This window comes from Hydra viridissima, unplaced genomic scaffold (assembly GCF_058129835.1).
Source record: "Hydra viridissima isolate aposymbiotic clone 2 unplaced genomic scaffold, HvirCarnegie_v1 scaffold_12, whole genome shotgun sequence".
NCBI classification, from domain to species: Eukaryota; Metazoa; Cnidaria; class Hydrozoa; order Anthoathecata; family Hydridae; genus Hydra; species Hydra viridissima.
In genome coordinates this window covers 10,957,462-10,984,857 of record NW_028324311.1, presented here as the reverse complement: position 1 = coordinate 10,984,857, position 27,396 = coordinate 10,957,462, and the positions used below count along the sequence as shown (strand labels likewise).

The 27,396-nt window shown below is 28.6% G+C and overlaps 1 protein-coding gene and 1 non-coding gene across 8 annotated transcripts; both read right to left on the bottom strand.

The window, feature by feature from the left end:
- Positions 1-98: 98 nt before the first annotated feature.
- On the bottom strand, positions 99-27,396 carry LOC145195854 (DNA repair protein RAD51 homolog 3-like). 7 transcript variants are annotated; one of them, XM_090068627.1, is made up of 11 exons: positions 27,273-27,374; positions 21,309-21,469; positions 20,997-21,205; positions 18,654-18,724; positions 18,179-18,268; positions 16,295-16,428; positions 15,695-15,826; positions 8,424-8,493; positions 5,905-5,965; positions 5,270-5,330; positions 99-782 (listed from the first exon to the last, which is right to left on the bottom strand). In XM_090068627.1, exons 3-11 carry the CDS (start codon positions 21,176-21,178, stop codon positions 753-755), a joined length of 831 nt encoding a protein of 276 aa, XP_089924753.1. In that variant the 5' UTR covers positions 21,179-21,205; positions 21,309-21,469; positions 27,273-27,374; the 3' UTR covers positions 99-752. The 7 variants fall into 7 exon arrangements, with proteins under 7 accessions (XP_089924753.1, XP_089924752.1, XP_089924758.1 ...); XM_090068626.1 differs by lacking the exon at positions 21,309-21,469 and having other exon boundaries at positions 27,273-27,377; XM_090068632.1 differs by lacking the exons at positions 20,997-21,205; positions 21,309-21,469 and having other exon boundaries at positions 27,273-27,396.
- Positions 929-1,001, bottom strand: Trnat-agu (transfer RNA threonine (anticodon AGU)). Its single transcript has one exon. It is a non-coding gene; the product is annotated as a tRNA-Thr (tRNA).

Here is a 27,396-nt window from a genome sequence, read left to right as displayed (position 1 = left end):
AATTGTGTAAAAAGGGAATAGAGTCGAAATTTAGAAAACATTTATTTGTCCCACATTTTTAATGCTCATATGAGTGTAAGACCATAGTTATTTTCTAATTTCTTTTTTTTTAAATTTTTTAAAAATTACTAATATATAGTTGAAAACGGATAGAAAATTAATGTAAATGTTTCACAGGAAAAACTATAAAATATTATGGTTTACTATTTACGTCCTAAAATTTATTTGTCCTAAAATAACGCCCTAAATATAGACAAATGTTGAATATTTGAGGCAAACTTTTTTTAAGTGTTAGTTTTAAATTATAACATAAATATTTTTTAGTGGTATAAATGCTTTATTAAAAAAAATTATTTGAAATGGGGTTGACCACCTTAATCATTCAGGAAAAAGTTCTAGTTTTATATTACTCTGGAAAATATCCTTTGTGTAAAATAGTCTTAAGTAAAAAAATATTTTACTTAAAGACTATTTTTTTATCGAGAAAAGTGTCCTTCCTTCATTTCCCCTATTGTGCAGGCGCTTTTGCCTTCATATGACTGCCTAATTTTTCAAAAAAGTATCAACATCGCCAATTCTCCACCAAGTACACCCTTTCCACTGAAATTTTTCTGCAGGCGCCCATGTCTTGAAGATTTGTTAATGTGACAGATTCTCTGGCGTCTGTTTGCTCTCTTGAACTTTATTTCGACAATTAAATACTTGGAAAAATATTAATTTCTTGGTTATGACGCTCTGCTTAAAGCCAGAATTCAAGTTTGTGCGTCACGAATACCGTCCTTCTAAAGTTATTATAATAAAAATAAGACATAAACAGAAGACCAGAATTTTTAATCTGCTAAAAAATAATACTCTTCACTAAACATTTTTTTATACAAACTTTAATAATATAATACACCTTGCTGGATTTTCTCATTCAAACAAAAGTAGGCACTGCCCGGATTTGAACCGGGGATCTCCTGTTTACTAGACAGGCGCTTTAACCGCTAAGCCACAGCGCCGATGAAATGGGTAGAAGTAATTAAGTAAAAGTAAAAGCTTTTTAATAAAACCATTGTTCTTTTTTAAAAAGAGATCACGTGTTTTGAAGACGATTAAAAATCAAGTTGTTGCGTGTAAGGGTCTGCGTATCGTTATTATTTTGAAACGATAACGATATCAAACGATATGAGTTTGTCTATGAAACGATAATTTATCGTTTGAAACGATAACTAAACGATAACTTGTCGTTTGAAACGATAATATCAGCTTTTTTTATCGGTTTATATAAAAATAACGAGAGTACACATATTTATCAGTTTAATAACGATATTTCTTACAATATTCCAATTTTTTTTGTTTCAAAAAATGCAAAATTTTAGTTCAAATATATTGTAAATCTTCAAGTCGAGTCAAGAAGTCATTTTGTCTATCTTTATTGATTTTACAAGTTAATCCTTCCAAATTATATGTATAAACTAAATGTCTAACTTCACAAAAATTCTGTAAAGAAAAAGTGAAGCAACTCTGTTCTCCAAATTGACCCCCAAGTTGAAACTCTCCCCACTCCTGATTTTTTAAAATTTAATCAATCATATGCATTAGTAAACACAATATATGTTGTCAGAAAAATCTGAACTAAGTGCTAAATATGTATACTTCCAAAATTAAAACGCATAATTTTCGGCTTTTTTTTCTTCCAAAGTTTTAATAAAGTCAGCCATTTTGGTAGTCAAAATAACCCATTTATATATATATATGTTAAAGTAACTTTGATATACTCTCTAGCCAGTATGTGTGTGTATATATATATATATATATATATATATATATATATATATATATATATATATATATATATATATATATATATATATATACATATATATATAAGTTATCGTTTAGTTATCGTTTCAAACGATAAATTATCTTTTCATAGACATACTCATATCGTTTGATATCATTTACATTTCATATCGTTATCGGTTCAAAACATCGGTTCATACCGATATACCGATAACGATACGCAGACCCTTAGTTGCGTGCAGCCGAGATTTCTCAAATTGAAACTTAGGAATGTCATCGAGTCCCGTTCGGCCGCCGATTTTCAAAAATATTTTCGGGTCCCGAACCCGTTTGTGTATAGATTCGTTAAATACCCGATAGCCAGAGCACCCAAAACAATGACCGAACAGGTTAACGCGCAAAGACAGTTAAGGCAAAAAACCGATAAGTTATCATGTACCCATTCGAGTATTGAATTTTTAATACCCGAAAACCCGTACACGGTCGGTTTTTGGTTTCTTCACTGTTCGGGTCTCAAAAGTTACTAAAGATTTTTAAAAATTGCAAAAATTGAAAAAATCGATAAGAATCGTTACAAGTGATTTGCTACGAGTTGCTATGGAACTAGGGTAAATTTTGCATCTTTGGAAATCAGTGAAATATATAAACTAAAATTTAAAAAAAGTACTAATAAGTACTTATAAGAGTGGGAAGTTAATTAATGGAGTAGTTAATTAAACAGACAGAGTGCATAGTTAACTAAACAAACTGAGTAAATGAAACAGGTTAAAAGATGTGAAAACAAATGCAGTTTTGATACAAAAAGTTAGTTTTCTAACCATAATTTTTGCCTTAGTTACCATAGAAATAATACACAAAATAAACATTTAAAATTTGAAGATGTACTGTTTGTTTTCATGAATTTCTTAACATGAAATAAATTGAAAGAAATCGGAATCAAGTTTTAAAAAATCATTTTTTGTCTTCTTCAATGTCATGCATGTCTAGAACATTATTACATCAACAGAGGCTTCCTCGATCTCATCATCCAGCTCCTCATTTGGAGTTGATGAAGAGATTTTGGTTTTTGGGCAGAATTTGGGCAACATTTTTCGATGAAGACTAATTTCTCACCCTTCAAAGAATCTATGCAATTTCTTCCCTTCGTGTCTGTTAGGCTGGCAGCGCTGAACAACCGCTCTGAGGATGCTGAACTTGCAGGAAAGCTCAGGATAGCAAAGGCAGCCTTGGGAAGAATTGGATAGACGTTCCGTTTTGCCACCCAGAACTACATTTGCTTTCCCATCCATGCAGAAACTGCCATCATTTTCATAGGGAAAAAGTTCTCCTTTGAATCCAGTTTTCTTCTGATTCTTTGGCTGGATAAAGCTCTAAAAGAAGCTTCAAAATTGCGAGTGCAGAAGGTTGTCGTCGACAGGGAATGATTCAATCTCGCAGTGGTCTTTTTCACTTTTGCCGAACAAAGTCCTTGACAGCTTCTTCGGGATTCTTTGCCGAATTCTGGCGACTGAATTCAGTTTACTTAAACTTGGCTTTCAAGAATTAGACGTATTGGTCTGAAAAAGATAAAAGAGAATTAAAAATGTCTAACTTTTATGGGCTTTTATGGCCTCATGTTCGGTTCTGCTTAAAACCTGGAAATACAGTTTGCCAGTGCTCCTCAGCAGAAACAGGTATATCGCATTCTAAATATTTTAAGTGACTAAGTAAACAAATAAAATCTTTCTCTTGATGTTCTGGTGATACAGCAGCATTAAATGCCACCGAAGGAGGTTACAGAGTTGCTACTTGAGGTGTATGGCAGGATATTAGCCGACACTCTCGCTTTTTTGCTAGATTGGACAACGTAGCGATTCATAAGACCATCGGACAAAGTGAACTATAAAATTAGATTGAATTATAATAAATTATACGTAAAAAGTGAACTATGAAAAAAGTCCTTCACTATAAACTAGTCAGTGTGGCAAGCTTTTGCAGAGTTATAGAATGCTATGCATGCAGATTTTTGGCAGTAATAAGGAATTACATCGATTATTAGTTATTTTAAGTAACTACAAGCGATTTACAGCGATTATTAAAGGCTTTAAGTAACTATAAGCGATTTATATTAAATTTAATTAACTATCGGCGATTTGCAGAAAATATCACTTATTATCAAGACTATAAGTGGCCGTAATTATCAGTGATTATCAATCAGTTTCAGTAATTATATATTAATAACAGCACAAATTATTAAATTATTTAATTTAAAAAAGCAAATGGCCTTAAAGTTTCTTTAATTGATTTCTGAGCTTTCAAACAAACCGAGATGTTCCTTCGGATGATGAGACTGAAGGTGGCACCAATCAGTCAACTTCAATGAAAATTTAGGCATACTAATTTACCATGTAAGTAAAATTAATTTTGAACAAAACTTTAAATGCTTCCCATTGTCTCTTGATTCTTTGCAACTTTAAGTAATACTTGAAGGTATTTAGCACCCTACATAAAGTTTACAGGCACTAAACAAAAACGTTAAAGTAAATAGTATTGGATTAATTGGTTTTTCGGCTCCGCTTTCATGGGGATTGTCATCTGGATCTGAAGATAGTGTTGAAATGTCTTTTTCACGCTCACTTCATTCTTCATTTTTAGTATCTACATCACCTCGATTTTGTGATGACTGATCATTTAACTGACTTTCTAACATTTTTGAAATGTTTTGTTCTTTTACGCATATCCAATTTTGATTTCAAAATTTTAAAATTGCGGAAAAGGAAACAATTCTGAAAACACACAATGATGCTTTAGGATCGTTTTTGCTGGTTTCGGCTTACTTGGATTTTTTTGTAACAACCAATTAGAGTCGAGCATTTCAAATAAAGGGTGAGATACACTAATTTTGCCAATCAGATTGCACGAATAGCGTGACAAAATATGTTAAATTTAGTTTAACTGCCAAAATGCCAAGTGAAAATGCTATTATTGCGATTATTGGAGTTAGATTCCTCTATTGGTAATTTTTTTAGAAACATCAATTATTTTTTAACAAAACGGACAAAAATGAACAAAAATTTTCACAGGATACCCGACAAAATAACCGTTCGGGTATTACTTTTTTAACGAATAACCGGGTTCGGGTAGCGATAGGTTCAATAACTTTCGGGTACCGATAATTTAAATTACACGAAAAATCGAGTCGGGTCGGGTATGAAAAAACTCATAACCCACCACACTCGATCTTTTGTATAATTTAAATTATCCGATCTTATTGCTTTGTCGGGTAATACCCGTTCGGGTAATCGGGGTCCGATAGAGTTTTTTATGGCTGTTATTGGTGTCCGATACTTGTTTGAGTCGGGTCTCGTTCGGTTCCTATCGGGACCCAGACATTCCCTACTTTACCCTCGTGTTTTTTAGGCAGAATTTGTTTTAAAACTTTAAAAATTTTATAGGCTTTTTTAAAAACTTTTCTTAAAATTTTACAAACGAAAATTTTTCTTACTGTAACTTCATAAGGTGCAGTGGCTTCTGGATGGTTTGGTGACTTTATTAAGTGAGCATACCTGAAAATTTTCAAATGAAAGAACAATAGTTTACGAAAAAAGTTGTATTTTAAAAATCATTGACAAAAAATCCATCGAATGTTAAATTAGTATCTGCTATATATTTGTCTTAACTATAATAAGAATAAGATCTATATAAATCAAAAAGTTACCTTTTATTAATCAATATAAAGTTAATATTATTATCAAATTGTTTTAATTTTACAATTATATTGTTATTAACTGCAATAAATAACAACTTAAATTTCGGAATTTTGTTTATCAAATTTGTAAAAGAAGATTTTTGACTCAACACAAAGTTACCATAGTGTTTTGCAGCATAAAAACTTAAAACCTGAAGTTTTTATGCACTGTTTATTACTTGTTTTTTTTAATGCTTTGGCGCTGCATTACTTGGCCAAATGCTAAAAATACTGCCAAATATAATGTCAAATTATTCAAAATCATTATAGAATTATGCTTTAATTTTAAGAAACAAAGATGATTTAAATGTTAATTTAAAAGATAAGAGAAAATATTAATAATTTTTTCAATGAATGAAACGTTTAAACTGCAACGTTTAGAAATACCTTACTTTTTTCCGTTCACACTGTTTAATAAAATGCGATTTGTACAAACATGAGCCCAACTTTGACCTATTTTTAAAATATTATTTTAACAAGAACACTTCATACTAAAATAGTAATTTAAAAAAAAAAACGACAACAACAATAGAGAAAAAAAACAACAACAACAATAAATAAATATTCAAACAAATAATTAAATAGTGATAATAAAACAATGATGACGATGGAAGTAAAAAAAAAAAAAAAAAAAAAAAGAGTGAGAAGCGATGTCAAATTCCAGCAATAAAAATGTCAAAAAATATTTCCAATTAGTCTATATTTTGAAATTTGCTTTTTTGGACATAACTATTGCTCTTTCTAAGCTTTTGATGTTTGAGGGGCCAGCTTTTAATAAAAAAAAATTATCACTTCTTTTATGTGTTTAAATTTTCTGACGGTGTTTTTTGTAGATTTGATAGACTTATTAACTAAGTCTTAATAATATTTTACAAAATGAAGGAAAATACAAAGAGGTTCTAACGGGTGGTTACTAAAAATCCGGACTAACTTTAACTGAATTTTAAATGCCACAAGCTAAATCTTTTTTTTTCATGCTTATATCCAATTTAAAGCTTATTTAATTCTCTATAACTTAGTTTACTTGTTTTTAGATAATTAATAATAATTAAGAAAATAATGATGGCCAAGCAAGAAGAGGTAAGAAAACGGATTTACGAGTTCTATTTGAATAATAAATTGCAAGGTAAAAAGTTCACAGTAGCTCACCTCAATGCTGAAAAAATACCAAGAAGCACTATCTATGATAAAATCAAACATGTTGAGAACGATTCTGGGTACAAAAGAGTGCAAGGAAGTGGTCGTGTGGCAAAAATCATGACCCCTAAGAGTTTCAAGCGCCTGAAAACCATATTTGATCACAGTGACCTAGTTTCAATGAGGCAAGCTGGTCGAAAATATGGATGCAGTCATTCACATATCATTAAAACTCTTGCCAAATACACTGATATCAAAAGTTATAAAAAACAGGATATACCTCATTAACAAGAGAATCAGAATTAGCGAATCAAAACCGGCATTGATCGTCTTTATCGTGATTTTAAAGGAAAATCGGTCATCCTTGACGACGAGTCTTACTTTATGCTGTCACACTCAACAATTAATGGAAACAACACCTACTACTCTAGCAACAGAGACAAGACTCCACCAAGTGTTAAATATCGCAAAAAGCTCAAGTTCGAACCCAAGGTGCTTGTCTGGCTGGCCGCTTCTGACAAAGGTATTTCAAAGCCATTTTTTGTCCCCAGCGGCCTTGCAGTCAATAAAGCCATCTATGAATTTAATTGTATAAAGAGAAGATTAGTGCCGTTCATCATCGCTCATCATGCCAATAGTAATTATATATTTTGCCGGACCTGGCGTCATCGCATTATGCCAAAACCGTGACCAACTGTTATGAGACTCATAACATCAATTTTATCAAAAAAGTTGACAATCCGCCAGCCATACAGGAGTGTTGTCCAATAGAAGACTTTTGGGCTATTTTGAAAGGCAAGTGTATGAGAGTAACTGGCAAGCAAAAGACGTGAAGCAACTACAAACCAGAATAAAGGTTTGCCTGAAAAAAATTGACCTTAACCTTGTATTTTCACTTTTTGGGTCAACTCGTGTTAGAGTTGGCCGAATCCGAAGAAACAGACTGGTTGAAGACAAACTTAATTAAATTAAATAAATAACTAAAAACTCTTTTTAATGATAGTTTTATTTAATCTCTACCATAAAAAATATGGGAGTAATTGCCCATGAAAGTTTGTCCGGATTTTTAGTAACCACCCATTATGTAGAACAGACAAGTCTGCTGATTGTGTCTCTAAAATAATTGTTTCGTTGTCATTGAAACATGCTCTTTTAGTAATTCAGCTCAAAGCTTTAAATTTACTTCGTGAAAGAAATCTGTTCCGTTAACTTAAATAAATTAGCACCTTTCAATTCTACCATTTTACTTTAAAGACAATTAAACTATAACTTATTGCATAAATAAATGTAATTAATGTAAAATCTATTTATATATTTATGATATTTAGTTCTTTAAATTATTTTAAAATAATTTAAAAGATTTCTTTTTGCTTTTCTTATTAGAAAACTCAGCACATCACAGAAATCAATCGTTTCTAATTATTTTAATTCATTAGTTAATTAGTTGTTATATTATTTAAACAACTATGGAACATTGTTGATCGATGAATGTTCTTACTCTTTTAAAAGTGAAAACTCAACACATCACAGAAATCAATTGTTTCTAATTATTTTAATTCAATAGTTAATCAGCTGTTATATTACTTAAACAACTATGGAACATTGTTGATCGATGAATGTTCTTACTCTTTTAAAAGTAGAGAATGATCTTTCAGCCTCCCAATTTGCAATGGGCATAGTGAGAAACAATCGATATGCTATATAAATATTGGGAAAACACCTACCCCCTCCCCCTCAATTCAGTAAAAAATAAAAACAAAACATCATCACATACCGAGGGCTGGAACCAACTTAGATGGATTGCTCTCTGTCAATTTGGTTGTCAATTGATTCATAAAGACAATCTAAAAACAAACTTTATTTTATCTGCTCAATATAAATAATTACATACATATATATGTATGTTAAATTTTATGCTTTAAATATTTAAGGTCGAGTTTGGTTGATACCAGATGTTACCTGCTCCAGACATCTACAAAACCAGACCAAACCAATTTAAAACCAAAATGCGAAAAAAAAAAAAAGAAGCATTTGGAACGTTTTATCTTATTTTATGTCCAATAAAACGATACAAGATTTCTCTTAGTTTTTGTGTCAGATCTTCGTGATTTTGATTTTTAATTAAACGAGTCGGTATCAAACCATTCTTGGGTAAAATCGTTTATATAAACTGTCTATAAAACTAATTGATTTAATTAAACTAACTTAATTGAACCTGTTAAGTTAAACTGCTTAATTAAGTTAATTAAAACAATTGAATTGAAACCTAATAATTAAATTAATAAAATTAATTAAAATAAATGAATAATAATAATAATAAATTACAAAATAATAAATAAAAATAAAGTAATAAATAAATTAAATAAACTAAAAAAATACTTAGTTAAATTAGTTAAAATAAATTGAAAACTAATAATTTCTAATACAATTTTTATTTTGATGTAGAAAAATAAATTTTCGCAGTTTTTTCATCAGAATTTGTTAACTGATTGTTTTCGTTATACGTTTTTGTTTTTGAAAAAAGACAAAGCATTTTGAATTTTTGATGGCGTCTGGGAACATTTTGAGAACAAAACGAAATTAAAATTCTGTTTGATTTGAAATGTTCTCCAAAATCTCATTTTGGGATGAAGTGAACTTCTTTTCGAAATGTTTGGTAAATGCGTACTTTTCGAAATCCAGTTTAAGAATGGTTTCAATGGACAAGTTTCCTTTTTGATTTCACCACGACAAGAGTTACCTTCATGAACATGAAAGCAATATTTGATAAATAAATGGTAAAGGAGTTTATCCATACAGAAACTAAAGATGTTATCTGTAACTTTGAAGATAAATATAGAGATTTTTTTTCCCTGCCAGAATTTTAAAAAAATATCTTGAGAAAACCTTTTATGGATTTACTATCATCAGATTAAAAAAAAAGTTAAACTACAACAAATAAACATAAGGCAATAAAAAATATCTTGTAAAAACTTTTTTAAATAAATACAGATAAATCTTATGAATTTATGGGTACTGAAACCATAACCGTGCTGTCACAATGGGACTTCGATTGTGTTTTAGATTGGGGCAAATGGGCTGCAATAAAAGCAATTAAACTTAGTTGATACTGTACTTTTGTTTAACTTAACACACCATGTTTTTTTTTTTTTACAACCTCACCACATATGTAACAAAAACGGTTAGGAAAAATTTTATAACCACGGTTAGCCATGCTTAGAGCATTTGCAAAAAGCTGAAAAGTGAGTTTATAGCACTGATTTCAAAATATAACTGGATAGTGTATGAGGCAAACTTTTTGAAGCCAGCTTTGGCCTCTTAAGATCGCCGCAGAACTAACGCTGTATGAAAATTTAGAAATTAATTATAATGAAGTTTTATATCTTATGCTCATATGTTAATAAATATATAAGTTTTAAATAAAGATCTATTTCCTTGGTTAAACATAATATTTTTTTCTTAAAAATAATGGAATATTACGTGTTTATATAAACTTCAAAAACAAATATGTTTTTTTGTTTAACAAAACATACAGTAGCATCCAAAAGTAATTTGACAAACACCTTTTTGGTTATATTTTTTCATTGAGTTAACATTTCTAAATGAAATTTTGCATAAGCATGTCAAATTATCCTACAATTATGAAAAAGAAAACAAAAATCCAAATTTGGGAATAATTACTCAAAATTTTAATAAAAGAATGGAAATGATTGGCTCAAAAGTAATTGGACAAACTAAGTATGTTGTTTAAAAAAAAAACTTTCTCAACAAAGGATAAATTTTCAGCATAATTTATGAAGATTTCTGTTAAATAATATATATAATGTTATATAGTGTTATATTCTGTTACATAATGTATATAATCTGTGCATAATCCTAGTACTTCATTGGAAAACCTTTTGCCGCAACAACAGCATTACATCTACGTGGCATTGAATCAACCAAATTAATTAAAACATCAATTGGTATTTCCTTCAAAGTGCGCTTAATCAACTCAAACAAATCATGCTGATTAGATGGTTTCTGAACACTAATTTTTCTCTCAATATGTTCCCAAAGATGTTCGATTGGGTTCAGGTCCGGAGATTGTGACGGCCATTCCAAGATAGGAACTTTCTTTTGAGCTAAAAATTCCTTTTGCATGTGGCAGCATTATATCTTTAATTATTCCTTTATACATGTTTTGGTCCATAATGCCTTGAACTCGATAGATTGGACCTACTCCATCACAGCTAAAACATGACCAAACCATTACTGAACCACCACCATGCTTTACTGGTACTTAACTTGGTACTTAACATCCTTTCGAAGACCTATTGGATGTCGAACATTTTTAATACCATGAGAACCAAACATACTAAACTTTGACTCATCACTCCAAAGTATTTTCAACCATTGGTTTGCTGTCCAATTTAGATGTTCTTTAGTGAATTTTAACCGTGCTCTACGATTTTTTGCAGAAACAAAAGGTTTTTTAACAGGACGATGGCCAAAAAGGTTGTTTTGTCTTAAGTGACGCTTTACTGTTGCATAAGAGCAAGAAATTTGATGTGACTGTGTAAATTCTCTATAAAGATCTGTCTTTGACGATCTTACTAACATTATCTTGGCAAAAAGTTGTTGATTTTGGGCATCCTGACTTTGTTGAAAATTGGAAGTAATTCCGTTGTTGAAAAACTTAAAATGTATAACCAACTGTTGATTGTGGAATATTCATATCTATTGAAATTTGTCGCACAGTCTTACCGTCATTAGAGGCTTGTACAATCAGCTTTTTCTCTGCCTCGCTTAAATATTTATTATGTCCCATTGAAAATTATTGATCATTGAATGTTTTTATAAAAATCTTTAGAAAAAGAAGTTAAAATAGTCTAAGTTATATCAACATTGTTAGAGTTTAGTTTGTCCTATTACTTTTGAGCCAATCATTTCCATTCTTTTAGCAAAACTTTGAGTAATTATTCCCAAAAGGGAATTTTTGTTTTGTTTTTCATAATTGTAGTATAATTTGACACGCTTCTGCGAAATTTTATTTTAAAATGTTAACTTAATGAGAAAATATAACAAAAAAGGTGTTTGTCCAATTACTATTGAACATTACTTTATTCTTACAGTAACTTGTTGTATATTAACTTTTCTGTTTTCGTTTTTTAGAATAAATATGATAAAATAAAATAACAATTCTCAGTAAAACTAAGAATAAATTTTAATTCTATTTTGTTTAAATTTAGTTCGTTTAACAGTAGTGAAGAAAAAGTATATGTTGACAATTGCAATTTTACTATGTTATCAAGTTGGTTAGCAATTGTCATTTTAGACCAAACAAATATAGTTATTTGGTCTAAAATGATTATTCCTAACCAACTTGCAACTGCTAGCAGCTGCAAGCATAGTAATCTATTAATTGCTTGTACAGAAATCTCAAATAATTAGCATTTCTTATGTAATATATGTACCTTTTAATTCTTAATTACCCATAATGCTGTGTGTTAGAAGGTTAATAACACAACTCCATGGTAGGCAGCTGAGTTTCTTTTTATGATAAAACATTTTGGCAATTTGACATTGTGATAAAGTTATTTAATTTCTGTATAACTGTAACCATAATATATAAAAGTAAGTACAACAGTATATAATAGTATATAACATAGGTAAAAAAGTAGAGAAGATGATTTAAATATTTCTGTATTCAAAAATTTATTACACAATATATTTTGAAAATTTTTTAAAGTTGTTTTTACATGCCATTATATCTTAAAGTAGGATTGATTATTCCTAAACTGTAAGAGTTGATTCATAACACTTAAAGATGTAAACTTATATGTATCTTAGATTTTTTGATGACATGCATAATGAAAAGATTCCCTTAATTTTTAAAGTCATTTTGAATAAAAAGTCAAAAACAATTGACTTAATTATTGAGAGCTGGAATATTACAAAGTATAAAATAAAATTTTGTATTTAATATTCTTATTAACTAATATATCCATTAATTACATTCATGTGTTAAATAATCCTAGAAGGAACCCCTGAGTTGTGTGTACTAACAGTCCTCAGCTAATAGTTCATGCAGCGTGTACATATCTGGTATTTTTCTACAAAAATTGAAAATATAAAATTTCTCAAAATTGTAAGTAGACATCACTGCCGCTTACCATGCAGCTATGTTATCAACCTTCTAGAACACTGCATTGGGTAACTAAGAACTAAAAGGTACAGAAATTATACATAAATATAACTTTTAATCATAAATTGCACTTAGTATATTGAATATTTTGAACTTTATATTTAAATAATTTCTTTCATTGTCTAATTTTTTAAAATCATTTCATTTCTTCCAATTTTTTAAAAACCTATTTCATAGTCTAGTTTTTCTTACATAAATAACTCTAATTATTATCTTCTGTATTTTTGTGAAATCTTACAAAATGTACATCGCTCACCGCTAAGAGCTCTGATCGCTGCCATCTTGAGAGACCAATTTTGGCTTTAACTTTTTTTTGAAAAAAAAATATCACACGCTCATCCAGTTGTATTTTGAGATCAGTGGTTTTTAGTGATTGAAGCAAAAAAAAAACAGTTGTAAGCATAGAAGATGAATAAGACAGCAAATAAACAGCAGTACTGAAATTGGCATTTACTGCCAACTTCATTTAGATTTACTCTATGCTTTAGTATATAAGAATACACAGATATTAGATTTAAAAAAAGGTTTTCTAATATTTTGTGTATTCAAATGTAAAAAAAAGGGTGATAGGATTTTTTTTTTTTTTTGGACTCAGAAAACCCAAAAAAATAAAAATCTTTTTTTAAGTATCAATTTTTTTTAGAAATTAATGAAAATATCACAGACGCTGTGCTATTTTAAACTCTAGACATATCATATTATACAAACAATTATATATTATAATATATTATATATATAATATATTACAATATGCAAACAATTTAGGCTTAAACACAGCAGAAGCTCATGTTTCTGAGTTCCCAATTCTTGGTTTGTAAAAACCACAAAGCATTTTGGTATTCAGATTCCACTTAAGAATAAATAAAAACTTTCGTTAACTTTTAAGCAAGTAAATTCTTTTAACCTTTTCAAATGCTTTCAAATATTTAATGATCCCACCAAGAAAGTTAACTTCAAGCCAACAACAACCAAACGCAGTTGTGGTGGTGAGAAACCATGAGAAAGGTTTTAAAAGAACTAGGAACATAATCAATAGTACTTAAAGTCACTTAATATTTTTTCACAGATAAAAATGCATTCAATAACATTAACATCTAGAATTTAGAATACAAAAACCAAGAAGAATTGCGGTTTTTAGTGTAGAGGGAACCCAGAATTAATTTCCTTCATTTTTGAAATCCAGACACTTACAAAATATTTCATTAAAAATCCTTATTCTGCTCTGTTTTTACAGCCACTCTCTGAATTATAGGCCCTTTAATTACTGGAGGCCATGAGAAATCAAAAGCAAATAACAGGGTGCAGCCAAAAACAATAACTTCTGAGTAATATAAACAAAGAAAAGTTTGAGATAAATGTATTGTCTATATTTAAGATTGGAGTAGACATGGACAAAAGGCCTGGCAAATACTGATGAGGTAATCCATTAAATTAGAGCTCCAAGCTCTTTTAATGTATGACTTTCTTCATATTGAATAATAAAGTGGATTCAGTCTAGGCTAGAGGAAGGCTAAAAATCTTTAAGTCAAAAATAGCTGATAGTGTCTTTAAAAAAATGATGTGTCTTTTTGACCCCATGGCTTGGAGCTCCATCATTCTGAAATACATAAATTCCATCTGGGAAGGTCTTCATGAGCCATGTACCACATTCTTTTTCAAAAGGCTGATATAAACTTCTATATTTTCTTTCTCTTTAATTTAGATGGGTAGACATTTTTCACCATTTGGAACACTTAGCATCATTATAGACTGATGATGCTTTAAATGGCACACAGCTCCATAGACACTTTCACCATTCTGAGCGATAAATCATCACTTCTTCTGTTCAATAATCGCTTCAAACATCTGAAAAGTTTTTTACTATTGATGGACCATAACTCTCTAAATGATTTAGAAGCTTTTTTGATTGTTTTAATCTGAGAGCTTTGAGCTTTTTATCAAAGGTTAGTAAACTGTCAATACTAAACTTCTCAAGAGCCTTTAGAGCCTATCTCACAGTTTTTTAACTAATTTAATTTAATTAAACAGTTTGGCTGATCAATCAACACAGCCTTTCTAATGGACATGCTAGGATTTTTTTCAACATCCTTCTTAAGTTGTTCTATAAACCTCTTGTCAACTTTTTTGCTCACAGGAGTTGGCATCTGAGCACTATCATATTTTTACAAACTGTACTTTTAGACACTCCAGATAATCACTTTTCTTGTAGGTAAACCAGTATAGATCAAATTTAGCACTTCTTGCATTGTCTTTGTCAACTCAGGTCTTTTTGCATTGATTTTTAAACTTTTTAAATCAAACCTATTGTTGTTGTCAAAACTATGTGGTTAGGCATCAAGGAAACACAAAAAAATACAAAATTGCCAGTTGTTTTGAGTTATGCAACCTCTCTAAAAATTAGTCTGCAAATTATTGCTGCACCCTGTAATAATAATTTAACAATATTTTTTTTATAATTCAAATAAATTTTTACTTTTAACATCACTTTTTAAAATTTTGATTGAATAAAATCATTGCATAATCTGTTTAATGTTCTTAAAAGAATCATACACTGTTGTATTAAAAATATTGTTCAATAAGCTTCCACCATGAATCAAACTTTTAAGTGTTTTTCTAATCATTTTAAAACAAATTTGACTTAAAATGAGAAAGCAGTCTTAAGGTTCCATTTATGTTCAGTAAATAAAACTTGAATTACCTTTTTAGACTATGAAAAAGAAAATTTTTTTCAAATTTTAGAAAAAAAAAAAAACCCTAGAACTCTCTAGGATCAATAATTTTAAAAAATATGGAAACTTTTAAACCCTTATTAGTAAATAAATGTTTTTAATACTTAAAAACAAAGGTATGGTACTTACTGCAAGCTTGTAGTCATATGCTACCTTCATGAAATTTTGAGCTAGAGTATGAAGCAGTCGAGTACGTAAACCCATATCTTCAAACTCATGCCGGAAATGAAATGCGATGCTATCCACAATAACCACTTTCACCTTAAAGTTTATAAACAAAATTTTATTTTTATTATAACTGGAAATTCTTTTGAAAAACTTTATTCAAAAGAATTTTGCTAAAGAAAAAATTTTCTTCAAATCTTACTACTTTGTAAAAGTAGAAATTTGAAAATTGATGCCTTTCATAATAAAAACTGTGGAAGGAAATGCTCTCTTAAAGTACTGCCTTATTATTTATTAAAAGTAGCTAATACTACGCAGTTGTTTGAACTGCAATATTGACATTAGCAGAACTGTACCTCAGTACAAAAATCTGGAGACATCTTTTCCTACCTTTCGATGACGTACTTCATATCTTTAATTGGTATGTCAGGATGATTTTTTATAAGAACCTTGTCAACTTACTCTTTTTTAACCTCTTTTTATTAAAAAAATAATAATAATAACTTTTATAACACAGAATTACTAACTTTGTTTTTAAAAAAAGTCATATTGTGAATAAAGTACCTTTGGATGTTTTAGAATTATATCAGACAAGATATAAGACATAGCAACTAACTCATTATAACTACGACATTGTCCAACATGGACACCATTCATTATAGAGTCTGTAGTAAACTCAGAAGCTGCACTGCATAAATCTAATAATAAGATATTTAATTACTAACAAAAGACTATATTAGGGGTACAAGAAAGTTTTGAAGGTTTTTTGTAAATTTGAAGCTTTATTCAGAGAAATTGGTACAATTTTCTATATTCAAAGATTTGTTAGTTATAACTTTCCTTATCTTTCAGGCAACATACAGATTCTGCTGTGAAAAAATGTCTCATTTTTTGAGGCAATCTAAGAACCAATCTAATGATAGGCTTCTTTATAAGTAGTGAAATGCTTCTTGATTATGCCATGAGTCATCCAGAGAAACAAGTGGTAGTCAGAGGGATACCTGGTGAAAACAGTATATAGGGTAGGACATCCCATTGAAACACCTCCAAATTGTCCTTGACAACTTTTGTAACATGTGGCCGAGCATTGTTGTGCTGAAAGATCACTTTCTCATGTTTTTTTAAATATAGGGGATGTTTGAGCTTTTAAGCTCTACTTAATTGCATCAATTAGTGTTGGTAACACTCCCTAGAAGTGGTTTTACTAGGATGGACTACACTCTTGGCCTTGAGACAATTTGAAATTACTTGTTGAGTCAATACCAAAGTTTTAGCAATTTTCTTTTGAGTTTGGCATGAATCTTGGTCTAATAACTCCAACTCATCATCTTTAGTTTAGCAATTTCATCTATTACAAATTCTTCAAAACTTATTTGTACCACCATATATATATATATATATATATATATATATATATATATATATATATATATATATATATATATATATATATATATATATACACATAACATGTTGTGGCAAAATCTGGAATGGTTATGGTACTTTATGATATTTAAATGATGGTGTTATGCACAAAACCATTTATGTTGTTTTGTTAAGCTTTTTCATTTTTTGTTAAATTTTTTCCCTGTTATTGCTGGATCATTAATGACAAATCTTATTTCACACTCTCCCACTCCACAATCAACAGCAACAACACTTTCTACACCCCTTACATCAATATTTGACCACCCAGTGTCAAATTTTCTACCAAAAAGAAGTTTGAGAAGAAGGTTCTGGTGTGGCTTGCCATCAACTAAATGGATGGTCAAAACCATTGATTAAGGAGTTGAATTTAGTCATCAACACCATTGTCTACCTGGAGGAATGCATTTAGAAATAACTTATTATGTACATTAGGGTCAAGAATGATGACAACTACATATTCTGGCCCAACAAAACCAGTTCCCATTGCATCAAGTGGTGGTGGAACACTTGGAACAGAATTGCATCATTTTTGTCACCAGAAAAGACTGCTAACCTCCCAGAGGCCAGATCCATCAAGGATTTTTGGGCTAGCTTAAAAACCCATGTCTATGTAAATGACTGGAAGGCTGGAAACACTTGTCAGCTCATTATAGGATCAAGTTATGCCTGCAACAAATGAACATTAATCTTGTATAGTGCCTTATGGAGAGTACCAAAAAGAGAATTGATTATATTAGGCAAAATGGTGTAATTGAGAATTGAATGTGTGTTATGTACAATTTGTCTTACTGTTTCTAATGATATATTCATTATTGTTGTACATTAATAAATTGTTATTAAATTTCTTTATTGAAAGAATTTCTGATTTTGCCGCATGTATGTATGTATGTATGTATGTATGTATGTATGTATGTATGTATGTATGTATGTATGTATGTATGTATGTATGTATGTATGTATGTATGTATGTATGTATGTATACACCTAGAACATTTGAGGTAAGTGTAGAAACTAAATTACCAGTTTCCCCTACAGAAATATCCTGTATATGTTTTGATGCAGCTTCTGCAATTTCTAAAACACGCTCTGTGATGAAACTCCCTTCTGTATCTGTTAAAACAAAAAATAATTCAAAATGTTTAAGAAAATAATTCAAATTGTTTAAGAAAATAATTCAAAATATTTAAAAAAATAATAAAAAAACTGTTTTAAATATTGAAAAAATTGTTAAAAGAAGTAAAGTTGAAGAAATTATTTTACTTTAATATACTGAAGGTTTAAAAATCTATTACAAAGTTAAAATTATTTTAAAAATTGTTTGTAAAATTTTTATTAACTATTTTTTTTTTTTTTTTATAAATTATAAATATCATTTTTTTGCAAAATATTTATTAACTATTATTAACTTTTATTAAATATTCTTAACATGAACATGTGCTTCACAAGAACACTCTCTAATATGCAATATACCAAAGTAAATATTAGAAAGGTTTACCAATAAATAAAGCTTCACCCCCTATTCCACCAAATGCTATTGGTATTTGAGCAGCAACAGCAATTTGCATTCTAAGAAAGTTAATTTAAACTTTTTAATAAGAAGAACATTAACTAGTTGCATAATAATTGAATTGAAATAAGAAAAGAAAAAAGAGTAATAAAACATAAATATCATTATCAATTAATAGTACAAAAATATAAAAGTTAATTTAAAAAATATACAATAAAAAGATGAAATTTTCTTTTAATCGTTATTCTTTTTTTATTTTATTTTGCTTTCAATTAAATTTTTAACTTTCACCATACATATTTTTCAGCTGCCAAAATTTTCAATTATAGTGCTTCTCATAAATATTTTTAATAAAATACTGCTACTATTCAAAAAAAAATTTAAGCTAAAAAATTATTTTTATTTTACTATTAAAAGTAAGTACTAATACATTATGTAATATGTATTATATGATAATATATTATGATTACTTTGAATTATTTGTAACAACATATATTAACAATTGCTGATTAGTAAATCAAAAAACTGGTACTCAAATATTGCTAGAGCAAAACAGTTATCCCCAGGTAAATGAAGGTCAATCAATGAGCTTGAGAAAATTCTAATAAAGCTATTGCTATTCAGTTGGAAGTATCCCCATCAGCTGTATTTTGTCTTTTTAAAAAAAAGATAGTCCAACTGATAACATTAGGTTTCATGCCATATACAAAGAAGAGCAGAAAGAGCAATAAAACCAAACCTATTTATGTCATCACAGGTTTAACAACATAGTATTTCTAAACTGCATGTTTTCCAGGCCATTCATATCAAACAAAAATCTTAATTTAACAGCTGTCAAACCCTTAAAAAAGCTAATGATGTTCAAAAACCATATCTAAAAGACACTCAGGTTCCATCAACAGCATAAAAATTGACACCAAATCAATTGTTCACTATGATGTAGAGTGATGAGAGTACCTTTGAGCTATTTGCAGAACAATTTGCTTAGTTACCTCAGTTCAAGTTCCTGTAACCAAATCTGCACCAGCAGAGGGAGCAACATGCTATACAACTATAGTATGGATGTTTAGCCATTATTATTGAAACATTTATATATTCTTCAAATTCCCTAGACTTAAACTCCATTAAAAAAAACAACTTATGAGCAGCATCTCATAAGCATGACATTGAAACATTCAAAATCAATTTTTTACAACTTATACCAACTGCTCAGTGGTAATCTCTGTAACTACTTTTTCTTCCTTTAATTTCATTCAAAGATCACACCCCTCCTGCTTTTTCCACAGACCATCACAAAGAAAAATTCATTGTGATGAGTTTATGTAAATTTTATCAATTGCTGAGATTTAGGCTCAAATAACATTAATAAAATAACTTTAAAAGAAAAGAAAGAAAACTTTAGATATATTTTCATAAGAATTATTTATATTGAATGCATTTTCAGCACCTGTAGTGGCAACAAGGCAGAGAGTGGGAAATAGACATCTTAAAGTAAAAAAAAAGTTTTCACAGAAGTCAAGTTGCTATGATAAAAAAGAAAAATTGTATAAAGAATACAAATAATTTGACAAAACTGTTTTTAACTTTTTTTACCAAGCATCTTAGACACAACTAAATTCAAGTAAAGTTTCAAAAAAATGTTTTCAACTGAAAATTATTATCAAGATTTTATATCAACTATATTAACTCTGTAACAAGGCTCTGATTTTAATAAGACAAAATATTACAAAGAGTATGGTTAAGAACTTTCAATAATAAAGTAAACAAATGACAGAATTTAACATTCTTTCACTCACTTGAGCTGACAAAGCTGTTTATACTGAAGATTTAAATTTTTTACTGGTTGTATGCTGCTTTTTTTAGTAAACTTTTTGAATTACCTACACAAAAAAGCTTTTATTTTTTTAAATTTAAAGCTATTTTGTACAGATATTTTAAAAATAAAAATTCCATCTGGGTTCTTATCAGAGTTTAACAGCATACTATATGCTATTGTTCTAAAGGGTAAAAAAAAACTAAGTTACAAATGACTAACTGGATGAAGTTTGAGGTTTAAGAAACAAAAGGCTTTAAATAGCAAAAATAGAATTGGCTGCAGATATAGAGTGAATTCTACTTTTTGTTTTCTTTTAAGGAGACACAAAAATAATGTACAATAAAAAAAAAAATCTAAGAAAGTGGTGCAAAAAAAATCTCAGGAAGTGTATTATAGAATATTACTTTTTTATCTTCCTTTTATATGGGATGACTTTATGGCCATTTACTTTATATGGGATGGTATTTAGACAGTTTTCTAACTGAAATGATCTCTAAAAATATTTTTTCACTTACCCAAATTGTGTTTTCCCTAAACCTGGAGCTCCGCAAATTTCAGTAATTTTGCCAATAGGGATACCACCTCCTATCATATTATCAAAAGCAGCTGAAAATGTAACAATAGGTGTTTGTATTTCCTCCTCTTTTAGCAGATCATATGCAGATTTTTTATGTATGTTTTCTTCAGAATTAAGCATTTTTTTTTTCTTACCAAGGTAAATATTCTAAAATCATTAAAAAGAAAATAAAAATACAAAGATGTTTTAGAACAAAAGTGTTTAGAACATGGACTTATAAGACAAAATTTGGCAAGCTTTAAATAATTACTATGATTGTGCTAATCTGTAACCAGTTCGTAGGGGAATGGAACAAAGTACAAAGACTTGAGGTGCCTCATTGAGAGAGCTCAATAAAATTCCAGGACTTTTTCACAATTTTTTATCATACTTTGTAAACATCAGGATTATGGTAAGATATCATAGCTGAAGCTAATATAGATTTCAATAAAAATTATAAACTTTCATAAGATAAACATTTAAATGAGATAAGCATACAGACCTTGATACACTTCAATATTTTTTTTTTTTTTTTTTTTTTTCAACTATGAACCTTTGATATTAACAGGTCAACATTTTACAGAAGACAAGTGCTTAGGGTTGCCAACTTCTAAGAACATTGTAGACACTACATAAATTTATAAATATTTAGTATTCAGAATTATTGTCTGAAATTGGAAACCCTACTTATGCTAAATTGACAAAAGCTTTCTGAAAATGTATCAGTAGTGAGCAGCAACACCCTATTAACTTGTATGATTGGGATGTAAAACTGTTATAAAAACATAGTGAGCATACAAATATTGCATACAATATACATGTATATTGAGAATCAAATTGAGCTTACTTTAACAAGTTTTTTCAAGGGAACCCCAATAGTTACATTTACTTTTTGAATATTATAAAAACAACCCTAGGTCACATATTTTCACTTTAAAACAACAAGAACAAAGTTAATGACTACACTATTAAACTATTACTATAATGATGAATTACAGAGACTTTTCATCTCATATAAAGCAGCTCTTATATGAGAATGGGAACAAAAACCAGATCCCAAAAATTTATATTTAAACTGTATATTCAAATTTATCATAAAAATTTAATGGATTGTTAGTAGCTATAAATTAACAAATAACTTGGCAAAAAAAGTTTTTTAAAATTATGATTTACTACTTTCCAGTATTTCAATAGACTCAGAATATTTCAATATTTATATTGAAATATTCTGAGTCTATTGAAATACTGGAATTATATAAGTATCTGTTTCTTTAATATAAATTTGAGATATAACACTTTCAATAAAAGGTATATCAAATCATTTAATTTGGTATACATAAATACATACATACATACATACATACATACATACATACATACATACATACATACATACATACATACATACATACATACATACATACATACATATATATATATATATATATATATATATATATATATATAAAAGAATATATATGCTGAAAAGATTAGCATCAATCTAAATTGTTAATGGGTTAATTTATGTAGGTATGCAAGATAAGAAACTTTATTCTCAAGGAATACCCCAAAAATGACAACAAATATTAGTTGATCTTAAAATATATAGGACAAACAAACTTTTGAAGAAAGAAAACAAACACTTAGTTTTAAGTAAAAAATTGTAAATTAGAAACATAAGAAAATTTAAAATTTTGACCATATGGTCTCAGCAAAATAAAAAGTAGTTTCTATTTTATATTAACCTTAAGTTATGCCATAACCATCACAACAGGTAAGTAATAGCAATTCAGTATTAAGTATGTATTTTGTTAAAAAATAACATAAATCAGATTATTATAAACAAAAAGAACAACAGGGGGGAGGGGGATACTTTTGTTACTTTTAAAATTAGGTGTACGAGTTTTTTAGCAGCGAGACTTTTAAACAAGCATAACGCTTATAAGCATATCTAGGCTAATACTTTGTTAAGAATTAAGTATATGATAAGCATATTGTTGAGCCTTTCTCTAAATGTTAAGCACGTTTTTGAGTACAATTCTTTCATTACAAGGATTTTAGATTTTGCATAAGCATGCTAGAGCCTATTTCAAAAGTTTCATATGCTTATTATAAAAGAAATGTATTTTAAAATTTTACATCAAGTTTGAGATGATGAAAAAATGAAAATGAATGATTGAGGTATATTAACCAAGTTTATATGAAAATAAGTCTATAAACTGTGGCTAAACCAATGTAAAAGATCAACAAAAAAAATTGGTCTTTTGGCAGAATGTTACATTGCCGCCGGGAGGCATTATCAACTCTGTTGTTAAATAAACACACGTTTAACTTCCATCCTCCCCGCAATCTTGAATTATCGCCAAGGGTCAGCAACAAAATTTGAATTAACCGTCCATCTCTTGTAAACTCACAAACATGGGTTGTTTTTTTTAACGACTTAGGAGGTTTGTAGAGGCGTTAAAAGAAATTTTTTTCAGAGGATATTACAAAGTTGTTTAAAGGTTTTACTTTAACAACTGATACAAACAGAAACGACGTACAATTAAATCAATCGTTTCAATCATGATAAACCTTGTGCTTAAAAAATATTTTAAGAGTAATTAGCAACTTTTTATGATATTGAACACTACAAAAACCTTTTTCTATTATAAACTTACAAGAAACTAATTTTGTAAGATCTCATTTTAGAGGACAAAAAAGATGACATTAACAAACTAGTTTTCAAAATTGTAAAACCTTTTGTTGATTTTTAAAAAAATGTTTCAAATATTGAATGTTTATTATACAATATTCTGGAAAGTAGGCGTAGAAAAGAGAACCTTTCCCATTTAGACGCCTTTCTCAAAAAAAAAAATGAAAAAGAAAAATCTGTGTAAATCTTTCTGTATATAAAAGAGCAAAAAATTTGATTTTTAAACAAAATAATGCACTAAAACAACAAAATAGTTTTCTAAAAAATTTAAACTGTTGAGTTTCTTAGGAAAAACCTCGCAATAAAGAATAGAATTTACTTTTTCTCGCATAGACCTTTTTTAGAGGCTCTCACGTTCTAAAATTTTTTTAGAGGCTCTCACGTTCTAAATTTTTTTTAGAGGCTCTCACGTTCTAAATTTTTTTCAGAGGCTCTCACGTTCTAAATTTTTTTTAGAGGCTCTCACGTTCTAACATTTTTTTAGAGGCTCTCACGTTCTAAAATTTTGAACATATCAAAATGTAGACTTTCTCCAATAATCTGTCATAAAAAAAACAATTTGAATTGTGAAACCTCTAAAAAAAGTTTATATTGTAATATATTGTATATAATATATTATATATTGTAATACCTATACAAGTTCTGCATTGTGATCAATTTTTCTGTGTTGGGAGGTGGAGCTAATTTTTTTAAAAATAATTTATGACGTCATGCACAACTTTTTTTTTAGATCTAAAAAAAGGGATACTTTTTCAAATTCTGATTTCTTGCGAATTGTTTGAAAACATTACCTTTCTTTAATAAATTTTTCCTTTAAAAATCTTTTCCAACACGGCTTTTTAACCCGTTGGCTCGCGATATTAAAAGTATTTCCTCTCAATATTTCACTGGTTGTCATTTGCAGATTGCTCTTCACCAAAACTTGTCTGATACCAGCTTTTAGGATAATCTTTCTGATGAATCAAAGTTTATAAGAATTTTATTTAAGTTTTTGGAATTACCGTTTAGATGATATCAAAGGTGAAAAACTCTGAATAAGTGTTGGGATGTGTGAGGCTTGATCAAATAATTGTTATATCAGCGTTAATCGTATTTTTATAGCCCATCGGACCATTTTTTCGTAAATTTCAATTCATTTAAAACGGAATGGTGAAGTTGAAATTAAATTTTTTATTATTCTCTTAATCAGTCGAGAGATTTCATTACGTTCAAATTGCTTTTGTTGATCATTTTATACGAATTCGATATTTTAAAGTACTTTTTTAATTTCAATTGATTTCTATTGTAATTTTTATGTCTTGACTAATAATAATGGGTCTTTACAGTTACTTTATTTTTTAAAGCAAAAAAACTTCATGAAATAACTGAGAATTTTTTTAGCTATTGCCAATACTTCGTAGATTCGTTTTCCAAAAAAAGCATTAAGTACATTTATGTTTGTAAATGTAATTGTAATATTAAAACAAAATGTAATTATGCTATTAAAACAAAGTTTAATTCTAATGTTAAAACAAAATGTAATTTTAACAGTGCATTTTGTTTATAGAAATACTTTAAATGGATTGACAAAAAACTGTCTACTTTTCAGTCTGATTTATTTAAACGAGCATAGTTTAACAGATTATAAAAGTTTTTCTGTTAGTTTGACGTTAAAAAGACTTTACAAAAAGAAGTCAAAATATTATTAAGGCTGAACCTTTAACAAAAACAGAGCTTACAAATAGCTTCACTTGACGTTAATCTGAGTGTTCAAAGGGATTTATTTATACTCTAAATATTACAATAACAACTATCATTAGACAAATAGTTTCTGATTTACTTTTAGAAGAGTGCTCGGAGAATGACTATTTATCTTCGTAAAAACCTGTAAAAATAAAAAATCTTTTTAGCTTTTGTGATGTGACGGGGGTATGTAAGAACCAAAGAGGATATCTAAATATTGAATATCGGAGCACTATACTTCAAAATTTAATTCGTTCAATTTAATTTAAAGTTTGAAATACATTTTTCCAAATATATACCCCTTGATAATATTCAAAAATAAAACTTGAGTAACAAAGTTTTTCTAAAATTTAAAACGTTGTTTTACTGAGTCAAATAAATTACAAAATAAAAACAAATAAAAACAACAGCATTATTGAAAACCACAACAACACCAGCAACAACAACACCAGCAACAACAACACCAGCAGAAACAATAAATTGTAAAAAAACTTGCAGATCGAAAAAGTCTTTATAATTACATAAATGCAACAAAAATATCAACAACTTTGTAAAAACAAATACGGTCGAAAGAAAGTTGTAAAATTAAGAAGGTTATTACAGTTAAAAACCAAAGTTAAGGTTACGATGTTGCTCATGGAACGGAAAAGACAATCAAAGAAGAATTTAGATGATATTTTAAGATACCTTGTTCAATTTTTAAGTATGTTTTAGACAAGCCAACGTCTTAGAAACCCCCTGATAGTTATCTTTTATATATCGGTAAATTTCATTATCAGGGCTGCAAAGCTCAGGTTAATTCAAATAAGACATTCTGCAAAGTTTTGAAATAATTGCCGACGACAAAATATATTGACTTTTAAAAAGATATCTTAACGCTTGTAGACCGATGCGTCTTTTTAAAAAATGATTGTAAGGAGAAATGATGTTCAGTGTAACTGATTGTTCAGTATGGCTTATGGTTTTAAAAATGGCTGATTGTAAAATGGCTTTATATATGGGATGATTGAAAAATGACGGTTTTTTAAATCTTAAATGCAGATCTTTATGCTGTTTTCGATTATTGGGATGTCAAATTAATTGAAACTTTATTGAAGGAGGAAATATTTTTAAAATAAGCATAATGATTTTAAAATAATTTCATTTATTTGCTTTATAAACAACGACAAAAATTTTCCTCTCTTGATTTTTTTTTTTTTTTACTTTAAAATATTGTTTGATTTTTCAGTGACTCATTAAACTGTCAGATAAACTTACAGTATTTACATATTTGTAGTTTGAAGAAAAAAACTAAAAAAAAAGATAATAACTTTTTAAACCCACACGCTAAAAAGTGGTTCTCATTCAATGAAAATTTTACGAAAGTTTTACTGAATGAGAATTTTACTAAACTAAACATGATTTTACAAAAAGTACCATCGCCATTAATCTTCACAGCTTCAGCTTTCGCCGCAAACATTTGTTCAAAATATTTAATAGCGTTTAAATTAAAGTGCTTAATACAGTCACAAAGCACTTAATAAGTGTTTAAATTCACTATTCCTATAGGATAAATTATGATCAACGTTTATCATGATATATTTAAATTTAAATTAAATACAGTCATATATATACAATATGTTTTTACTACGCTCTACAACATATGTTAAATATATATTAAATATATTCACGCTATGTAGTATTAATGCATAATATAACAAACGATATAGAACTTGAAAATCGCATTTGTTTCATATGTATTTTTTAAATTTTTTTAATGTACAAAACAACTGAAGATAAATCTAATTGAGTCTTCTAAGCGAATTTTATGCATCTCACCTGATTACTTGTCGAACCTTTTAATGCTGCATATAGAAATATATAAAAATTATTTTGAAAAAATAACTTAAGGTTTAGATAATATTGTTAGCACATTGATACTTCGCATATTAAAAACGACATT